The following is a 22,541-nucleotide window of genomic DNA, read 5'->3' on the forward strand; positions in this document are numbered from 1 at the left end:
TTCACTTGCAAAATCCTTTTTACCATGTAATATAGTTTATTCAAAGGTTCCAGAGATTATGGTTTAGATATCTTTGTGGAGCCATTATTTGGCATATGGCACTTCGCTTTCTGTGATTCCAATCACATTTATGTAGAATTATTTGATAATATTTAATAGCTTTTGAACACACCAATGTGCACACTCTCTCCATCGGAGTGTGTGTATATTCTTTTTTCTTTTTGTTTTAGTATGTGTGTATTTTATTGGCCTGTCTTCAAATTCACTGAGTTTTCCTTGGCTTCACTGAGTCTTTTGATAAGTCCATTGAAGGCACATCATTTCTTTTACTGTATTTTTTATTTCTACCATTGTTTCTTCTTTACAGTTTCTTTCTTTTGCTGAAAATTTACATCTGTTTATGTATGTTGTCTGCCTTTTCAGCTATTAACTCTTAACATGTTAATCATAGTTACTTTAAATTCTTTAATAGTTCCAACATAGGGTTCATCTGTGATTTTGATTCTATTGATTTTTCTCTGACTTTTTTTTTTCTTGTTTCTTCATGTGTAAGGTAATTTTTAGTTGAAAACTGGACATCATGTATGGGATAGTAGCTCCTGACAGTCGTATTTGTGTTCTAAATGGGCCTGCCTCTCCTTATGCTAAGCCTTTTGTGAGAGGGGTTGAGTCATTTTAGTCTTTTGTTGAACAGGGTTTATGTTTTCTGGTTGTGTTTGTTACTCCCTGCGTACCATGGACTTTAAATTTCTCTATCTTTACTTTGTGTTTAGTTAGGTGCTAGTTTTTCAGGGTGTCTTGCTATTTCTGTTCTACCCTGTTCTGATTCAGAGAGGTTCTCTACACTATGCAGTCCCTTCCGCAATAGACTACCATTATCTGTTACTGGGTGCTTGCAAGCCTGGTGTTCAAAGGCATGGGGTTCTCTTTTGTCCTGGTCTAGACTCCGTTTTAGTCAAGTGCTGTCCTGGATCTTGAAGGTAGGGCTTTTTCAGTGATTTTGTGCATTTCTACATGATTGGGGATCTGTAAATTTCAGGACTCAGAACATTTCCCTTCCCCTCCCTCAGAGTAGAAGGTTTTTTATGTTCCTTTCCTCCAGCTGCAACAGGCCTCCTACTGTGCCCCAGAAGTGACAGGAGTTGTTATCTTTCTCTCAGATGCATAAGGCTTCCATTCTGTAGAGGAGATAGGAAGACGGATGTGGGCAGAACTTTGTGTCTTTTCTGCAGCAATTAATTCTCCCTCCTTTAACCTGGAGCAATGAAGTAAGTTTTCTGCAGTCTTCCATGCTGCCTCCAGTTTTTCTCCTGAGTACTGTTTAGGTTTGAATGCAAGAGCCTGGGTATTCTTGCAAACTCCCCTTGTGTCTACAGCTCTGGGGGTTTTATTCTCTTATAGTCCACACATGGACTTCAGAAATTTATAAAAAAAATTTAGCTGATTTTTTCTTGCCAACTTAATGTGGTGCCCAGTGCTGCTTCTTCCTGTTCTCTGCCTCAGGTTAGAAAGTTCGTGCATCCTGACTCTTCTTGGAGGTTCCTGTCCTCAGATTTCAAGCTGTTTGATTGCTTGGCAACCTCAGCTCTCTCTGAGGCCTAAAAAAGTTATAATTCTTTAGATTGTCTGGCTTTTTCTTGTGATTTTTGTGGGAATGACTCCAGTTTTCTGCATCTGAAATAGAAGTCCATTTCATTTTAAAAGTTCAAATTCTTAATTGATTTTTCAATTTATATATTCAAAAATATTATATTTAACTAAATACTATACTACAAAACACTCATTAACTGCTATTCCAGAAAACAAATTCTGTAGGTGCTTTACTGGGGAATATTCTTGATAACACCACCTATAACTAAGTGGCAGTGGAAGACTGGTCTGAAGGAAAAGTGGTGCAATTGTAAGAGATATTCCAGCGCACTCCGTGGGAAAGCTCTGAAATTGGAATGGCTTCAGAGGTGTCCTCAATTGGGTCAAAGGAGCTGGGGTTTTTGTTTTTTTTTTTTTTTTGTCCTTCTAATTGACCATTGTTTGAATTCACACTGCTCCTAATGAGGGGGCTTAACCTTGGGTGAAGCAGCTCCCTTCTATAGGGAGGGTTTCAACTGTGAGCCATCACCCCACAGTTCTCAGAACTCTCCAGGGAAAGAATGTCTCTATCCTAAAAGAGGATCTTGGTGAGACACCACAGCTCCCACTACATTAAAAATTTTTTTTAATATGCTAAATATTTTATTTAAGAGGATAAATGTTGTTACAATTTTCATGTCAAGTATTTAAGACACAATTAGCCTTACCTTTTTTATCACTAGATTTGTTGTTTGGTTTTAGTTAGACTTACATTCTTGAGTTTGTATTTTTATTTCACTATAGTTAACTTTTGTGTCATTTAAGTGGTTGATTGGAAAGAAGGAATTGTTCTACATCAATTTTTTTTTTTTTACTTTTGTAATTAGTGCACTCCAAACAACTTTTCTAATTGTCTAAGGGCATCCCCGAAAAGCATTACATAATGGCTATTCACAGATGTGATCATGCCACACAATAGCTCTGAATTCCTGGGCTCAAGTGATTTTCCTGCCTCAGCTTCCCAAGTTATTGGGACTAGAGGTGTGCATCATCATGCTCACGTAGGCATTACACATCTTAAAACTTGAAAAGTGTTTACTTGGAATTTAGTTTACGATATAAAGCAGTAAACTTCTTACTTATAAAAATATTCTATTTAACTTCAATTTCTTAGTCTTCTATAACTTTATCTGCTTTTTTAACCTTTTCATCATGCATTTGAAAATAATTCTGTTTAGGAGTAATAAAGAGAAAATGCCAGTTTTAAATTTATAAGATCATAGGGAAATAAAATAAGTTAACATTTTTTTTTCAATATCATGTTTTCCGTAGTGGCCACAACCTTAGAAAGCTATAACTTAATAAAATTGTCAGTAGGTAATTATGTCACAGTTTTGCAGATTTAGGATACATTTACTCATCAGCTATTTTAGTATGTTAAATTATATTTAATATTAGAAATTTAGTGACAACAGATAAAGTATTTGAATTCCGTGTCAATTCCTAGTCATAATATATAGCTGATAAGAATTTAACATTACAATGTATGGTGGTTCTATCATTAATACTCTCTTAATCTTTTCTTTTCATCTGTGTTTACCTAAACCCAATCAGTTCACTTACCGATGCCTACGTTTCCTCATTTACATAGGAGCATTCAATTAATAAAAATCTATAGAATTCACTAATGTAATAATTTCTTTTATGTCTGAGTAAATCTTTTAGGTACAATACTTAAGGGTATGTGATTATTTCTTTTTATTCTATGTTTTCTTATTATAACTACCTATTTTATATGATTTAAGAAATAGGAAATTTAAGCACTCTAATCTTTCAAATCAAATTATTGTTTGTTATATTTATGACATTGTGCTAAAGACCTAGGAGAAGACAAAAAGTAAATAAAATCAAAAGTAAGTAAAAATGACTTTATGAAGTAGCACAAACATAAGGGAGTTTGTTAAAATAGAATACACAATGTATGTAGGGCCCTAAATAAGAGTAGAACTATTATATTTTTCTAGAATTCTAAAACATATACCATTAAGAAAAGATCACTTTGTTATGAACTATGTTTATCAGGGGATTCATTTAGATGACAAGAGAGAAAAATTTTCATTTTTTTAAAGTAATCTGTGTACTTACAATTACCATGGCCTTGGATATTTCTTGAGGCCAGTTACATTTGGCAAGATTTAATAATAATTAAGCCATGGGTTTTCATAAATTATTTTTTCCATGGATTAATTATATTTTTATTCATATGAATTTCTTAGAATTAACTGTGAGTGAGACTTCCTCAATACAGGTAAAAGCCAAACATGATGGCAGTTTTTAAAAACCATAATTGTAAACTTTTGTGTTTTAAGTCATATTGTTTTAATCTAATCATTGGAGCTATAGAATTTCATCTAAAGCCTTATTACTTCCTTTGAATATTTTGTTTTGAGTTGGTAATTTTGCAGGAGTGGTTTATAATTTCTCAAGTTGCAACAGGACTTTTCTTCAGGGAAATAAGTAATTCTATTTCTTCTTATTTATTTATTTATTTTTGATTTGTGTAAATTTAAGGGATATAAGTGCAATTTTGTTTTGTGGATATATTGCGTAGTGGTGAAGTCTGGGCTTTTAGTGTATTCATCACCTGAATTATGTACATGGTACCCATTAAGTAATTTCTTACCTCTCGCTCCCGCCTTCCACCCTTCAACCTTCCAAGTCATCAACCTCCAGTGTCTATCATTCCATATTCTGTCCATGTGTACATATTATTTAGCGCCCACTTATAAGTGAGAACATGTGCTATTCGCCTTTCTGTTTGAGTTACTTCACTTAAGATAATGGCCTCCAGTTCCAGTAATTTAATTCTTTTTCTTAAGAGTTTATACTTACTATTAAGAAAACTAGCCAAATTCAAAATAGTTATCAATCAAGCATCTTAAACACTTCATTAGTGTGACTTAAGGGGAAAAAATAGACTGGGGAGAATAGAATGAGTGGCTTGAAATTGTATGCTTTTCAACCCACACTTGATAAAGTCTGTGGTTAGAGCCCAAGAACTTAACCAAATATTAAGTTATTAGAGTATAAGATTATAAACTCACTCAGACTGTGCAGGGCAGATTCCCCTACATAGGGAAATACACCTTTGTATTACTTCTGTGCATAAAATGTCTTAGACTAAATAAACAGTTTTTTTGTTTTTGTTTTTTGTTGCAAAATAGGGGTCTTGCTCTGTTATCCAGGCTGGAGTGTAGTGGCATCATCATAGCTCACTGCAACATTGACATCCTGGGCTCAAGCGATCCTCTTGCCTCAACCTCTTGAGTAGCCAGGATCACAGGTGCCCACCACCACACCTGGCTAATTTTTTAATTTTTTGGTAGAGACAGGGTCTCACCATGTTGCCCAGGCTGGTCTTGAGCTCCTGCGCTCAAGCCATTCTCCTTCAGTCTTCCAAAGCGCTGGGATTATAGGTGTGAGCCACCGTGCCCAGCCTAAATGAATGTTTTTGAATAAATGAAAATAAACTTTTAGAGAAAATTGAAAAATTACTCTTTAGAATTTTCCTCTAAAGTCAGTACATTATGCCAGTTTTCTTACAAAATTATTTGCTGAAGAATACCTGGTTTTATTCTGGTGGCTATATGTTCTTTGTATTTTCATTTTAAGGAGAAAATTGTATTTATTTTTATAGGACTTAAGGGCATGGGCTTTTCTCACATTAACATAGCTTTTAATTTTTTTAACATATTAACAGGTAGCTGTCTCATATGTGTCTTGGAATTGGGGAAAAGGAGTTTTACATTGTGTGTTTCTTTGAGATGAGAACAGAAATAACAAAATGACAATATAGCCACAATATGTCTTTTTTTGGGTATTTTTTATAATTAATCCTTATTTTCAGGTGATAAAAGAGGGTCTTAGGATGAAGTTTGTGTTCGTACCATTTTCTTTCAGAATTTAAATTGTGTAACAATGAAGCAAATTTATACAGCATTTATAACCTTCTTTGAAATACATTGTGGGGACTCTAAATAGCAACAACAAAAAAAACTGTTTTCTTCACTGTGAAAAATGAGGATGAAGTTTTTCCATTTAGAATATTTTGCTGTTGTAATTCCAGCAGAATTATTTGATAATGGTTTATATACATAAAACTTCTAATCTCTTGCTGAGTAAAATATTATATTTTTTGCCGCCATTAGAAAATTAAAATTCTCATTGCAGGATGATATGTAAGAGCAACATTTAATATTCTAATAAATTTTATAAGAAAATATTTGTAAAAAATCTTAATAGGGATTCACTTCATGAGAAATAACTATTACCCTTAAGTCAAGATAATTGGAAATAATGTCTATTTATACATACTTACAGACAGAAGTAATCAGTTGCTCGGATTAATTGAAGTTTCTATTTCATATTTAACTTAATCACCAGTAACAGTATTTTTGTAATTCTGAAGCCTCTAAAATCACGCAGAAATCTGTAAAATAGGGGAGAAAGTTCTCAAACTGGGATAAAAAATGTTCCTGGCTTTAACTCAATAATAGTCCATTAAATCCAATAGCTATGATGCAAACCTCCATGAATCAATAATTTTTCTAAAATAATTTTACTCTCACTTATTAATCTTAAGAAAAATAAATAATCATACTTCATTTAGAATTGAGCATCAGAAACTATTATATCTAGATTTTTCTCCTTTTAATAAACTCACTCTTACCATTTTCACCATTTCTTAGTAGAGGGAATTAGTTTAGCTAGGAAGAGCTGTAGGACATAAGTTTAGAGATTTGAAGGAATTAATGAAATTGTAGATTCAAAAAAGAATCTCTTTGTATTCACTAACAGATAACTTCCTGTGATTATGCTTATTCAGTGACTTCAGGTGGCCTTTCTTTTGCTGGCTTCTTTGTTGATTCTTTTTAATAGTAAATACTCTCATTAAAACAGTCATTCTAAAAGTGTGTTTCCTGGATCAGTAGCATCAACACCACCGAGAATTTGTACTTGTAACAAATGCTCGCTGTACACACAGTCTTGCTGAATCAGAAACTAGGGTGGGACTCAGCAGTCTGGTTAAATGGACTCTCCAGGTGATTCTGATCCACACCAAAGCTTGAGAACCAGTGTCTTCAGGAGGTCCTTGCTTTAGGAATTACAGAGTAGGGAAGACTATTGAAATCTCTTAATTTCAGTAAGTCTGCCAAATCCCCTTCAAATCCCTTTTTCTTATGGAAAATTGTTCCTCCAGAATTTTCTAAATATATGTGGCAGTGACCAAACTTGAGTTTTCTCCATGCTTTCTCCTTTCTCTAGAGCTGTTGACACAGGTAAGAGGAGACAGAGTTAAACAGAAGTGCTGATGGTGAGACTTAGAGTGCTCAAAGATTTGAAACTTGGCTGTTTCCAATTTAGGAAAGAAGTCATCCAATATTATTCTCTAATAACTGTTTAATTGCTTAAAAAATTAAAAAGATGCCATAGTTTAGTTTTAAACCTTAGTAATATATTACAAATTATTTTATGGTTAATTACCTTTTTTTCATTTATAAATATTTGCCTCATGTGTAACACAATGTTACCTGGCATTGTGGCAGAACTTGTATTATTTTGTAACATTGTTTAATTGCTAACTGTACATATCTTCTGTGTAGAAGAATGTGTGCTCATCTAATATATTGATTTTGATTTGTTTAACGTATCAGAATCACATTTTGTGAGTGTAAATATGGGTGTGTTCAAAGTAGATTGAAAAAAGTGAACATTATTGACCTCTCACTGTGTGCTGGGTGCTTTTCTGTGTACCTTACATTCCTTAGCTTATTTAATCCTCACTGGGTAGGTACTGCAATCATCTTCATTTTGCAGACATAGAAAGCCTAATGTGCCTAAGGTGACCTAGCTAGTGTATGATAGAGCCAGGATTCTAGTCTAAGCAGTCTTACGCCAAAGCACTTTTTTTTATCTAAGACAGATAAATCTGTTACTGTGTTATTCATTTGTCTAAGCAGAAATATTTTCTTCATCCCCATTTTTTACTTTTACATGTACCAAAGTATTTTTAAGAATGTCAAATAGTGCTTATGTATGACTATTAACTTAACATTCAACAGTGAACTATATAGTAATACAGCAGCTTGTAAAGAAAAGTAAATGGGCTTATGAAATGGAAAATGCCTAGTTTGGCACAGCATTCAACTGTATTACAATGAATTTCAGTTATTCCCTTATTTGTCCAGATTTCAGGTAATACCTCCTTGAGAACAAGAGTTAAATTATTTGTAACTGGCACGGTGACCCACGTTGTCAGTGTTCAAAATCATCTTCTTTGATGGATAGATACATAGAGAAGGCATACAAGAACTCGTTTACATGACACTCATAAAGCTATGAACAGTCTTTGGCCCTTTTGGGTGGCATAACCCCAATCTTTTTCATAGTATAGTCATTCCAATTTAGCTGAAAACTTTCAGTAGCCTTATGACTATATGTGAAACTGTACGGGGTGTCCCTTATACATGAAGCTTGCTATTATTCCATGGGCTAGAAAGGACATTTATGATTTATAAGATTTTAATTTAGAAGTAAAGTTTATTTGACATTTTATATTGAATTATATTTATTAGTTTTTATGTCTTAATTTCAACAGCATCACTGCAAAACTTGAAAGAGCTTTAGAAAAAGTTGCTCCTCTTCTTCGTGAAATTTTTGTAGACTTTGCCCCATTCCTATCTCGTACACTTCTTGGCAGTCATGGACAAGAGCTATTGATAGAAGGTATGATTTCTCTCTCTATTCTAATTATTTTAGTTTCCTATCATGTATGTATTAATCATGGCATAATTTGTGCTTCTAGAGGAATATATATTTCCAAAAGAATGTAAAGGCATTACTTCACAAATTTTAATAAGATATTCAATATGTTTTCTCTTCACTCCTTTTTTTTTTTTAAGTAACATGTTTGCATGGTCAATACCAATAAGAGAACTTTGAAGATGAAGAACATTGAAAAGGTGTCAGAATGGGAGGCTTTGGCTCTTTAATCCATTTATCAGGGCTGACGTATATCCTGTCATTAAGATAACCTGTTTATTAAGCAGTGATCTCTGACAATTCCTTGTGACTCTGAGAGCCATGCATCTTTAAGTGATTTTTCTTATTCACATAACATTTGTAGTGTGAGAATCCTTAACTAAGAAGACATTAAAAATCTAGAGAAATACTTAAAGAATTGATGAAGCCGTTGTCTCCTCAACAGCAGCTTAAATAGAGTAAGGAGCCAAATGAGATAAATTTACTAGGTGAGTGGCTTTGAAAAATATGGTTAATCAAAATCTTATTTCTTTTTAAAAAATGTTGTTTTACAAATATTTCTGAGCTTCAGAAAGAATTAGACAATATCAAGATGATCTGTAGGTGAATAACGGCTTTAGATGCCATTTCAAGTAGTCCTGGGATTTAGCATCCTTGTACATCTTTTTTGCTTTTCACTTCCTGTTTACTGCAGAAGAAAGACAGTTTTCCTGTGCCTGTTCTGTTATCGTCACAACTGCTTCTACTTAGTGTTACTATTAGGAAGACTCGGCATCTTGGAGCAGACCTTGAATCCTAGTTCAACTACTTTCTTAACTTTGTGGCCTTTGTGAATTACTTAGCCACTTTGTATCTTAGTTTCCTTTCTATAAATTGGAGTCAATGATAGCACTTTAGGGTTCTTGTGAAGATTAAATTATGCAGTGCATTTGAAGCTCTTAGAATATTGTCACATAATGAGCTTCTCAGGTTTCCAAAAGTACTGAGTACCTTCTGGGCTAAGTACTATGTTACATACTTTTGATATATAAGTAAACAGACAAAGATCCTTTTCTTCAGATGGAGCATATATTCTTACGAGGACACAAAATCAATAAGCATTAAACAAAATAATTAAATTATATAGGGTGTTAGAATATAGCAAATGTTATGTAAAAGGATAAATATAACACACAGAGAATTGGGATTACAGAATGGCAAGGTTAGGTTGAAGTTTAAAGAGAGTGGTCAATTTTAAATAGACCTCATGGTAAAAGTTACATTTGAGCAAAAACTTACATAGTAAGTAATAAAACTTCCTTAATAAGTGCCTTATAGCTTATTGGAAGAGGAGTGTTCTGTGCAGAGAGAACAGTCAGTACATTGACCCTAAAATGAGGATAGAAAGATGTTCTTGGTATGATCTACCAACAGGAAAAATGCCAGTCTCATGTGAACCAGAAAGACAGTAGTCGAATATTAGGGCCAGAGAGGTAGTGGGTTCTTTGGCTTTAACTAGTGTGTTGTAGGGAGGCTGCTGATGTGTTAAGTAGGAATGTCACCCTGGATGCTACTATTGTCATTATGATACTCGCAGCTAGAAAGCGAAGTATTAAATGCTCTGAAGAATGGGATTCTGAGAAGAACCGTGCTAATTTAAAGCAGCCCCAAAATGAACTTTACAAGTTCTTGGAAGCTTAAAAACTATTGCTTGGCCACAGATTGTGTGTATAATTTATATAGCTTTGTTCTAGATGTGTATGATTGGTTACACAAAATCATATATTCATTGATTCATTCAAAACAGGAGAAATATTCCTTATGGAGCTTACAGTTGAATGAGCAAAAAGACATAAAAACAAATAATTAAAATTAAATAGGATATGTGCTATAAAAGGTACAGTGGGAAATGAGACTAGATGGCCTACTGACCACTTGCAGGGCACATATTCTTCTAACGGGGTCAGTGAGGTAGTTGTGTATACCTGGTCTTACTCCTGCTGCTATAAAGCCACTTCCTCATATTTATGAGGACACACATGTTTGAAAGCGTTATGTTCCCTGCTTCTACCTAACTCCTGTAACAGCTCAACCCAGATTTCTGAATTCCAGACATAGTTGAAGTTACCTAGCATAGACATCTAAACCCTTATACTCCAGGGATACCTCAAACTCTGTTTATCCAAAGTTTGTTTTCCCTCCATTTACTTTTCCTTCTAAATTTATTTGTTTTGTCATTAGCATTACTATTAATGCAAACATTTGAGGTGAAAATTTGGTTTTTCTTTAGCTCTTTTCTCCTTCAACTTTAATATTTACAATTACTTCATGAGAATGAATAATTTCCGAAAACAATATTTAGAGGCTAGTTTTTCAAATATTATTAACATTACAAATTTTATATCAAGCCATGTATAAAAACCTTCCACAGTAGCCGAAATATTATGTTAGCTGAAAGTGGTGGCATCATAGTTACGGAGTCTGAAAGGTACCAGGTTATCAGTTGGTCCTTCTTGAGTTCCTTTTTTTGCTTTTAATTCTTTTGATTTCCTGTAGTTAGATGCTGTTGAGGAGCAAGAATGCTGGTTATTGATATTTTTATTTTCATGCTTTTCTGTAACATGTGTTACTTTATTAAAATAAAGAAGTTCAATAAACATCATTGAAAAAAACAAATCTTAAATGTTTCCTCATTCCCTACAAGATAAAAGCCTTTTATTTTTTCTGTTGCTATCTATCTTTTCCTAAAACGATTTGATAGGTTTTACAGAAATGTATAAATACTGACCAAAGACATAATGAAATAAAACAAGGAATAAAGTTAGTCATGTAATAATGTTAGTAGTGAGTCCTGCACCGTTACTAAAACTAAGACAAATTCTGTACAAGTTTTCTAGCCGCCAGAGCAAAGGCACAATTAAGTTATAAGACTCATGTTACTGGTTCTTAAGTGACAGTTTGTGGCAATTTTACGTTAACTGCTCTGTATTGGAAAATCAGGAACCCCTGTGTATAGCTACTTTCCAGAATCTTCCATGGCCACACATTCAAATTGTTTCTTATTTATTTCTTCTCATCAATGCACAGAGAAAAATGACAGAGTAATTGAGAGCTATTTTTTTTTTAGCTTCTCTGTTTACCTCAGATATTCTGAATTGAGTGGAAAGACCATTAAGAATATGCCTTCATTGTTATCAGTGCATCCAGGTGAACTTGGATTTTCCTTTTTAATGTAACTATGCTAGAAATGAAATATTGGAACAGGTTAGATATTTAAAAGTTCATTTTGTGTTCCCTTGGCAGAATACAATTATATCTTGTAACTTTCTACGTTCAAAGAATTTTAATACATCCTACTTTTTAATGTATATGGATGTAATATTTATGTCTTTCTTTGCTGATGTTAAAATGACTTTTCTTTGTAAAATGATGACAGCAAATGATCGATTTTTAGGTTTTGAGTTTTGTTTTTTAAATGCCAGTAACTTGGCAGTATAAAAAGCTGACAACCCTAAAATATGATCCTTTAAATTTTGGCTACTTCATACAACCCAAAACTCTAGAAACCATAGTTTTTTTTTGTTTTTTTTTTTTTTTTTTGAGACGGAATCTGTCTCTGTCACCCAGGCTGGAGTGCGGTGGCGCGATCTCGGATCACTGCAAGCTCCGCCTCCCGGGTTCCCGCCATTCTCCTGCCTCAGCGTCCCGAGTAGCTGGGACTACAGGTGCGCGCCACCTCGCCCGGCTAGTTTTTTGTATTTTTAGTTAGAGACAGGGTTTTACCGTGTTAGCCAGGATGGTCTCAATCTCCTGACCTCGTGATCCCCTGCCTCGGCCTCCCAAAGTGCTGGGATTACAGGCTTGAGCCACCGCGCCCAGCCGAAACTATAGTTCTATAAAAGAATGACTTTCAGTATCCCTCATAATTTGGTCATAACCCTCCCTTCCAGACCCAACTAGTCTTTATCTTCTTCCTATAAAAAACATTTCCTAAACCTGTAAAGAGGTTAACGTACTATCACATTTCCTTGTTTTTGTACAGCTCTTCTTTCTGCATTGAAGCCTTTTTTTTTTTTTTATCTCCCTGAATTATACTCATCCTTTGAGTCCATTTCAGGCTCATTAAGCAAATTAATGTCACGACTTCTGTACTCCTATGGTATTTTACTTATGTAATATTAATAAAAGTATTTTACACTTATTGAAATAGGAAATATCTTATTGTTTATTACCTAACTTAGATTCTGGTACATCATAAATATTCAGTGTTTTTCCCTTGTACCTGAATAGAATATTATTTTTCTTTCTTGGGAGGCCGAAGCAGATGTGTTGCTTGAGGTATTATGGTAGTTGCATAAGGAGAAGAAAGAGGAAAGGGCAGAAAGCATATGTGAAGGAATAATGGCTAAAAAACTTCTCAAATTTTAGGAGTCAGACATATGAACTGAAGCTCAACAAGCTCCCATGGGATAAATTCAGACACACACACACAGACACATTTTAATCCAACTATTGAAAGTCAAAAATAATCTCGGAAAAAGCAAGAGAAAATTGTAATGTACAATGAGCCTCTATAAGTTATCACCAGGTTTCTTAGTAGAATCCATGCATGCTGGAAGGCAGTGGGATGATATATTTAAAGCGCATGAAGTAAAAAGCAAAACAAAACAAAAAGAAACTGTCAACCAATAATACTACCTCCAGCAAAACTGTCCTTTAAAAATGGAGAAGAAATTAAGAATTTTTCAGATAAACAAGAGCTGAGAGCATTTATTACTACTAGATCTAACCTATGAGAACTGCAAAAGGGAGTCCTTGAACTCAAAAGGAGGGATTCTAAACATTAAATCAAAGCCATATGAAAATAAGGTCTGCAATAGACATATTACAAATATAAAATTTTATTATTATAATTTTGGTTCTATTGTTTTAAAAGATTAAAATCCAAAAATGTAAAAGCAAACCTATGAATCTATGCTACTGGGTAAGCAATATATAAAGATACGACTTGTGACATAAGTAACATAACTTGTGCAAATGACTGAGCTGTAAAGGAACAAAGTTTTATATGCGATTGAAGTTAAGTTGTTCAGTTTAAAATGAATTGTTATAACTTTAAGATGTTTTATATAATCCCCATGATAGCCACAAAGAAAATATCTACAGAAATTACACACAAGAACAAGAGAGAAAGCACATCACAACAAAATTCAACTACACACAAAGGAGGGAAGTACGGGAAGAAATAAGGGACAAAAATGCAATGACATACAGAAAACAACAAAATTAAAATAGTTCTTCCCCTTTCAGTAATTATTCAGGATGTAAATGGATAAAAACTCCTCAATCAAAAACATAGATTAGCTGAATGGATAAAAAATCAGGAACTAACTATGTGCTGTCTTTAAGAGACGCTCACTTTAAATCTAAGGGCACATAGAGGGTTAAAGTGAAAGAGTAGAAAATGATATTCTGTCCAAATAGTAACCAAAACAAAACAGGGATAGTTATATTAATATAAGACAAAATAAACTTTTGAAACTGTTACATGAGACAAAAGAAGAACAATATATAAGGATAAAAAGGTTAATTCACAAAGAAAATATAACAATTATAAATTTATATGTACCAAACATGTGCGTTCCTAAATATAAGAAGCAAATATTGACAGACTTGAAGGGCAAAAAGTTCTGCAATTATAGTGGGAGACATTCATATCCCAATTTCAATAATGGATAAAACAACCAGGTAAAAGGCAAATAAGGAAATAGATGACTTGAACAGCACTACAGACCAATTGGACTTGACAGACCTATAAAGAATACTTCACCCAATAATATCAAAATATACATTTTTCTCAAGTGTATATGGAGCTTCCTCTAGGTTAGACCATATGTTATGTCATTAAACAAGTCTTAATACATTTAAAATGATTAAAATCTTAACAGTATCTTTTCTAATCACCATGGAATGAAACTAGAAATAAAAAGTAGAAGGAAATTTTAAAACTCCATAAATACTTAGAAATGAAACAACATATTTTGAATAATAAAAATAAAAACTAGAAGGAAATTTTGAAACTCCATAAACACTTAAAAATAAAACAACATATTTTGAATAACTGATGGTCAGGGAGAACTCACAATGGAAATTAGAAAATAAATGAAAACTGAAACACAACATACCAAAACTATGGCATGAGGGTAAAGTAAAGCTAAGAGGGAGGTTTATTGTTATGTATATTTACATTTTAAAAAACCTCAAAACAACAATCTAAAAGAACAAACCAAGCCTAAAGCTAATAGAAGAAAAGAAACAGTAAAAATCAGAGCAGAGCTAAACAAAATAGAGAATAGAAAAGCAATAGAAAAAAATCAACATAACCAATAGGTGATTATTGTTATTCTTTGAATATAAAAAACTGTATTTCCAAAAAATAGGTTTTTAGGAAACAAGTGGTATTTGGTTACATGAGTAAGTTGTTTAGTGGTGATTCATGAGATGTTGGTGTACCCATTACCTGAGCAGTATACACTGAACCCAATTTGTAGTCTTTTATCAGTCACCCCCTCCTACCCGTTCCCCTGAGTCCTCAAAGCCCATTGTATCATTCTTATGCCTTTGCATCTTCATAGCTTAGTTCCCACTTATGAGTGAGAACATAACGATGTTTGGTTTTCCATTCCTCAGTTGCTTCACTTGGAATAATAGTCTTTAGCTCCATCCAGGTTGCTGAGAATGCTATTAATTTATTCCTTTTCTGGCTGAGTAGTATTCAATCGTACATATATATCATAATTTCTTTATCCACTTGATTGATGGGCATTTGGTCAGGTTTTATATTTTTGCAACTGCAGATCGTGCTGCTGTAAACATGTGCGTGCAAGTATTTTTTTCATATAATGACTTCTTTTCCTTTGGGTAGATACCCAGTAGTGGGATTGCTGGATCAAATGGTATTCTATTTTTAGTTCTTTGAGGAATTTCCAGACTTTTCCTTAGTGGTTGTACTAGTTTACATTCCCATCAGCAGTATACAAGTGTTCCGTGTTCACTGCATCCATGCCAACATCTATTGTTTTTTGATATTTTGATTATAGCCATTCTTGTGGGAGTAAAGTGGTATCTCGTGGTTTTGATTTGCATTTCCCTGGTCATTAGTGATGCTGAGCATTTCTTCATATGTTTGTTGGCCATTTGTATATCTTATTTTGAGAATTGTCTATTCATGTCCTTAACCCAGTTTTTGATGGGATTGTTTGTTTTTTGCTTACTGACTTGTTTGAGTGCCTTTTAAATTCTGGATATTAGTCCTTTGTTAGATGTATAGATTGTGAAGATTTTTCCCCACTCTGTGGGTTGTCTGTTTATTCTGCTGACTGTTCCTTTTGCTGTGCAGAAGCTCTTTAATTAAGTCCCTCATATTTGTCTTGGTTTTTGTTGTATTTGCTTTTGGATTCTTGATCATGAAGTCTTTGCCTAAGCCAGTGTCTAGAAGGGTTTCTCTTAATGTTATCTTCTAGAATTTTTATAGTTTCAGGACTTAGATTTAAGTACTTGATCCATCTTGGGTTGATTTTTTTATAAGGTGAGAGATGAGGATCGGGTTTCATTCACCTATATGTGAATAGCCAATTATCCCAGCACCATTTGTTGAAAGAGTATCCTTTCCCCACTTTATGTTTTTGTTTGCTTTGTCGAAGATCAGTTGGCTGTAAGTATTTGACTTTATTTCTGTGTTCTCTATTCTGTTCCATTGGTCTGTGTGCCTATTTTTATACCAGTACCATGCTGTTTTCGTGACTATGGCCTTATGGTATAATTTGAAGTCAGGTAATGTGATGCCTCCAGATTGGTTCTTTTTGGTTAGTCTTGCTTTGGCTATGTGGGCCCTTTTTTGGTTCCATATAAATTTGAGGATTGTTTTTTCTAGTCCTGGTTGTATTTTGTATGATGGTTGTGTTTTGATGGTAATTGCATTGAATTTGTAGATTGCTTTTGGTAGTATGGTCATGGTCATTCTCACAATATTGATTCTACCCATCCATGAGCATGGGATGTGTTTTTATTTGTGTTTATGATTTCCTTCAGCGTGTTTTGTAGCTCTTCTTGTAGAGCACTTTCACCTTTTGGTTAGGTATATTTCTGAGCACTTTATTTTATTTTTTGCAGCCATGCTAAAGGGGTTGAGTTCTTGATTTGATTCTCGGCCTGGTTGCTCTTGATGTATAGCAGAGCTACTGATTCATATACATTAACTTTATACGCTGAAACTTTGCTGAATTCATTTATCAGTTCAAGGAGCTTTTTGGAGGAGTCTTTAGGTTTTTCTTTAGGGTTTTCAACAAACAGTGACAGTTTGACTTTACCAATTTGGATGCCCTTTATTTTTTTCTCCTGTTTGGTCTGGTATAAGAATATCTACTCCTGCTCACTTTTGGTGTCCATTTGCATGGAATGTCCTTTTCCACCCTTTTACCTTAATTTTATGTGAATCCTTATGTGTCAGATGAGTCTCTTAAAGCCAGCAGATACTTGTTTGGTGAATTCTTATCTATTTTGTAATTCTGTGTTTTTAGGTGGAGCATTTAGGCCATTTACATTAAATGTTAATATTGAGATATGAGGTAGTATTCCATTTATTGTGCCATTTGTTGCCTGAATCCTTTTTTTTTGTTTGTTTGTATGTAATTTTGTTTTATAGGTTCTGTGAGATTCATGCTTTAAAGAGTTTCTGTTTTGATGTGTTTCCAGGATTTGTCAAGATTTAGAGCTCCTTTTAGCAGTTCTTGTTTTGCTGGCTTGGTAGTAGAGAATTCTCTCAGCATTTGTTTGTCTGAAAAAGAGTGTATCTTTCATTCATTTACGAAGATTAGTTTCTCTGGATACAAAATTCTTGGCTGATAATTGTTTTGTTTAAGGAGACTGAAGATAGGGTTCTAGTCCCTTCTAGCTTATAGGGTTTCTGCTGAGAAATCTGCTGTTAATCTGATATGTTTTCCTTTATAGGTTACCTGGTGCTTTTGCCCTGCAGCTCTTAAAATTCTTTCCTTTGCCTTGATTTTAGGTAACCTGATGACTGTGTGCCTAGATGATGATGTTTTTGCAACGAATTTCCCAGATGTTCTTTGAGTTTCTTGTATTTGGATGTCTAGATCTCTACCAAAGCTGGAGAAGTTTTCCTCAATTATTCCCCTAAATATGTTTTCCAAACTTTTAGATTTCTCTTCTTCGAGAATGCCAGTCATTCCTAGGTTTGGTCATTTAACATAATCCCAAACTTGGAGGCTTTGTTCATTTTTAAATTCTTTTTTTCTTTGTCTTTGCTGGTTTGGGTTATTTTGAAAACCTTATCTTCAGACTCTGAATTCGTTTCTTCTGCGTTTTCAATTCTGTTGCTAAGAGTTTCCAGTACATTTTACGTCTGTCTAAGTGTGTCCTTTGTTTTCTGAAGTTGTGATTGTTTTTTATGTATGCCATCTATTTCACTGAAGATTTCTCTCGTCGTAACTTATATCTTTTTTCAATTTCCTTAAGGTAGACTTCACCTTTCTCTAGTGCCTCCTTGATTAGCTTAATAATCAACCTGAATTCTTTTTCTGGCAATTCAGGGATTTCTTCTTGGTTTGGATCTATTGGTAGTAAGCTAGTGTGATTTTGGGGGGGGGATGTTAAAGACTATTATTTTGTCATATTATACGAATTATTTTTATGGTTCCTTCCCATTTGTATAGGCTTTGTCAGAGGGAAGATCTGGGGCTCAAGGCTGCTGTTCAGATTCTTTTGTTCCACGCAGTGCTCCCTTAATGTCATATTCTCCCCATTTTCCTAGGGGTGTGGCTCCCTGCTAGCCAAACTGTAGTGATTGTTTTTTCCTTCTGGATCCAGCCACCCATCAGGGCTACCAGGCCCCAGGCTGGTACTGGGGTTTGTTTGTACAGAGTCCTGTGATGTGAGCCATCACAGTTCTTCAGATGTGATGTGAACAATCTTCAGTTCTCTCAGTCGTGGATACCAGCACCTGCTCCAATGGAGGTGGCAGGGGAGGGAAATGTACTCTCTTATGGTCCTTAGTTGTAGTTGTTTAATGCACTAGTTTTGTACTGGCTGGCAGGAGGTGGTGCTTTCCAAAGAGCATCAGCTGTGATAGTATAGGGAGGATCAGGTGCTGGTATAGGGAAGATGGGCAGGGCCCTAGATCTCACAAGAGAATATGATCTTTGTCTTCAGCTATCAGGGTTGGTAAGGAAGGATCATCATGTGGGGGCAGGATTAGGCATTCCTGAGCTCAGACTTTCCTTGAACTGGGCTTGCTGTGGCTGCAATGGGGGTGTGTGGTTCCCAGCTCAATGGTGTTATGTTCCCATTATGATTATGAGGGTTATGGCTGCCTCTCCTGTGTCAAGCAGGTTGTCAGGGAAGTGCAGGAAAGCCGGCAGTTACAGGCCTCACCCAGTTCCCGCTCAACCCAGAAGGCCGGTCTCATTCCCACCATGCGTCTTCCAGCAGCATCAAGTTTGTTTCCAGGCAGTGGGTGAGCAGGGCTGAGAACTCACCCCAGGCTAATGGCCTGGAAAGCAAGCAGGGCTTTTGCCTCTCCTGCCTGTCAGGTCTTCACACCGAATTCTTGCCTTCCCCCAAGTTCTAGCCAGGAAACTTCACATTCCTTTGGAATTGTTACAAAATTCAGCTGGAGGTTTCCTTCTCCCTGTAGTCTTTTCCCAGTTCTTCTGGCAGCCCTCCCCAAAGACCCCAGTGGACACGTCAGAAATGGCTTCCCTGGGGACCCAGAGAACCCACAGGGCTTTTCCCTGCTGCTTCCTCTACCCTGTATTTTGCTTGGCTCTCTAAATTGTCTCAGTTCCAGGTAACGTCAGAATCTTTTCCAGTGATCTAGACCCTCACATTCCCCATTGAGGGTGTGCATTCAGGGGCAGATGATCCCCCTTTCCCATTTTCACAGCTTGGAAACTCACCGTATTTGGGCTGGCTCCCAGGTTCTGCAGGAGCAATCCACTTCCTTCAAAGGGTCTGTGAATTATCTTGGCTTTCTTGGCATATTCCTCTTGAAGCAAAAGTTGATAACGTGAGTCTCCACATTCTGCTCTGTCCATCCAAGTGGGAGCTGCAATTCAGTCTTGCCTCCTATCTGCCACTTTCCCCCCTCCCCCAAAATAGTTTATTTTATTGAAATTATCAACAAAATTGAAAAACCTTTAGCTTGATTTAGGGAAAGAAAAAAGAAGATTCAAATAAAGTAAAAAATGAAAGAATAGGCATTATAACCAATGCCACAGAAATATAAAAGGATTGATTATAAGAGAATACTATGAATAATTTTATGCTGACAAATTAGATACATAGAGGAAGTGAATAAGTTCCTGGAACCACACAACCTACCCAGACTTAATCATGAAGAAACAAACCATGAACAGACCTATAACAAATAAGGATATTCAATTAATAATAAAAAAAACTCCCAACAAGGAAAAGTCTAGGATCAGATGACTTGACTGTTGCATTTTTCCAAATGTTTAAGAATAATTAACACCAACCCTCCTCAAACTCATTCAAAAAAAATTGAACAGGATAGAATATTTGCAAACTCATAATATGAGGTCAGCATTGCCCTGATACTGAAACCAGATGCAGTACTAAATGACAACTATAAAACCAATATCCCTTTTGAATATTAATTCAAAATTCTTCAACAAAATACTATAAACTGAATTTGGCAGCATATTAAAAGGATTATATACCATAACCAAGTAAATTTTATTACTGAAATGCAAGAATAGTTCAGCATATAAAAATTGATCAACATAATGCATCACACAGTATAAAGAAAAGAATTACATGATCATCTTATTTAATTAGTTTATTGTGTGGGGGAAAAAAAGCCCTCTTAAAATTCATATGGAATCTCAAGGGACCCAGAATAACCAATAGAATCTTAAGAAAGAACAAAGCTGGAGGGCTCACAGGACCTGATTTTAAAACTTCTACTTACGTAGCTCCACAAATCAAGACAATATGGCACTGGCGTAAAGACAGACATAATAGACCAACAGAATAGAATCTCTAGCCAAAAACAAAAACAAACAAACAAAAAACCCAGCCCTTACTTATATGGTCAAATGATTTTCCATGTGGGTACCGAGACCATTCAATAATGAAAGGACAGTCTTATCAACAAATGATGTTTAGAAAACTTAATACCCACATGTAAAGGAATGTTTTTGGGCCCTCACCTTTTTCCATATACAAAAATTAACTCAAAATGCATCAAAAACCTAAATGTAAGACCCAAAACTTTAAAACTCTTGGAAGAAAACAGGATAAAAGCTTCATGATGGCCAAGCTTGGTGGCTCACACCTCTAATCCCAGCACTTTAGGAGGCCGAGGCGGGTAGATCACCTGAGGTCGGGAGTTCGAGACCAGCTTGACCAACATGGAGAAACCCCCTTTCAGGTAAAAATAAAAAATTAGCCAGGTGTGGTGGCACATTCCTATAATCCCAGCTACTCAGAAGGCTGAGGCAGGGGAATTGCTTCAACCCAGGAGGTGGAGGTTGCGGTGAGCAGAGATCATGCCTTTGCACTCCAGCCTGGGCAACAAGAGCTAAACTCCATCTCAAAAAAAAAAGCTTCATGATGTTGGATTTGGATTTGGCAATGATTTCTTTCAAAAATCAGAAATATAGGCAACAAGTAAAAATAGATATATTGGACTACATCAAAATTTTAAACTTCTGTGCATCAAAGACACAATCAACAGAGTGATATGGAAAGGCAACCTATGGAAAGGGAGAAGATATTCACATTATATATCTTTTAAGAACTTATTATTCAGAATATTTAAGAACTCTTAGAGTTGAACAACAAAACTACAAATAACCCAGTTTAAAAATGATATAGTCAAAAGCACAAGAAGACACGTTACACCCATTAGGATGGCTACTATCAAAAAAACAGAAAATAACAAATGTTGGCAAGGATATGGAGAAGTTGAAAACTGTGCTCGCTTTGTGGGAATGTAAAATTGTGCAGCCAGTATGGAAAACAATATGGCATTTTGTCAGAAAATAAAAAATAGAATTAACATATGATCTAGAAATTCCAGTTCTGGATTTATAGCCAGAATGATTTAAAGCAAGGTTTCAAGGAAATATTATTTGTGACCTACGTTTATAGCAGCAGTATTAACAAATGGTCAAGTGGTGGAAGCAACCCAAGTTTCTATCAACATATACATGCATTTCAAAAAATGTAGTATATACATGCAGTGGAATGTTACTCGCTCTTTAAAAAAAGGAAGTTCTGACACATGTTGCCACATGAATTTACCCTTAAGGAAATTATACTAAGTAAAATAAGCAAGTCACCAAAACACAATACTGTGTGATTCCACTTACATGCATTATCTAGAGTAGTCAAATTCATAGAAATAGAAAGTAGAATGTTATTTGCCAGTGACTGGGGATGGTGGGAAATAAGGAGTTGTTTAATGGGGTATAGAGTTTCAGTTTTGCAAGATGAAAAGCCTCTGGAGATGTGAATATATTTAACACTACTGAACTGTATGCTTTAAAATGGTTAAGACTGTAATTTTTATGTTATGTGTATTTTACAACAATTTTAATTAAAGTGAAAAGTTCACCTATAGCCTGGAAAGGTATATGTCTAATAATGATAATCAACAAATGTTGATATCTATGTTACACAAAGAAACTCCTACCAATGAATAAGAAAAACACAATTCTATAGAAAAAAGTGAGCAAAAGAATAAAAACCTGTTAATTTGTGGATGGGTTAAATACAAGTGGTCAGTAAACATGTAAAAAAAAAAAATCAACCTCATTTGCAGTCTCATAAATGGTTAATAAAGCCAAAATGAAACAATTTCACTCCCGTCCAATAAGTATAAAATTTATACTTAAAATCCATTTATTAGGAAAGATGTAGACTTTTCTAATGGGAGTCTAAATTGATAAAACCACTTTGAGGAATAATTTTGCATTATCGTATGAAGTTGAATTTGTAAATGTACATCGACTCCGCAATTTCATTCTTGGGAATATACCATGGAATAATTTTCGCATGTGTACACAAGAAGATACAGATGTAAAATGCTTATTAAAAACAGTGATTTTACCCAGGACATACTGAGA

The 22,541-nt window shown here is 34.8% G+C and overlaps 1 protein-coding gene across 11 annotated transcripts in view; it reads left to right on the forward strand.

The window, feature by feature from the left end:
• NBEA (neurobeachin) overlaps positions 1 to 22,541 on the forward strand; it is a 739,922-nt gene that overhangs the window by 278,281 nt on the left and 439,100 nt on the right. For all 11 annotated transcript variants that reach the window (XM_031655705.1, XM_031655707.1, XM_031655708.1 and 8 more), the window contains one exon: positions 8,228 to 8,355. In XM_031655705.1, coding sequence (XP_031511565.1) covers positions 8,228 to 8,355 — 128 coding nt within the window. The remainder of the gene's footprint in view (positions 1 to 8,227; positions 8,356 to 22,541) is intronic.

Source organism: Papio anubis, chromosome 15 (assembly GCF_008728515.1).
Source record: "Papio anubis isolate 15944 chromosome 15, Panubis1.0, whole genome shotgun sequence".
NCBI lineage: Eukaryota > Metazoa > Chordata > Mammalia > Primates > Cercopithecidae > Papio > Papio anubis.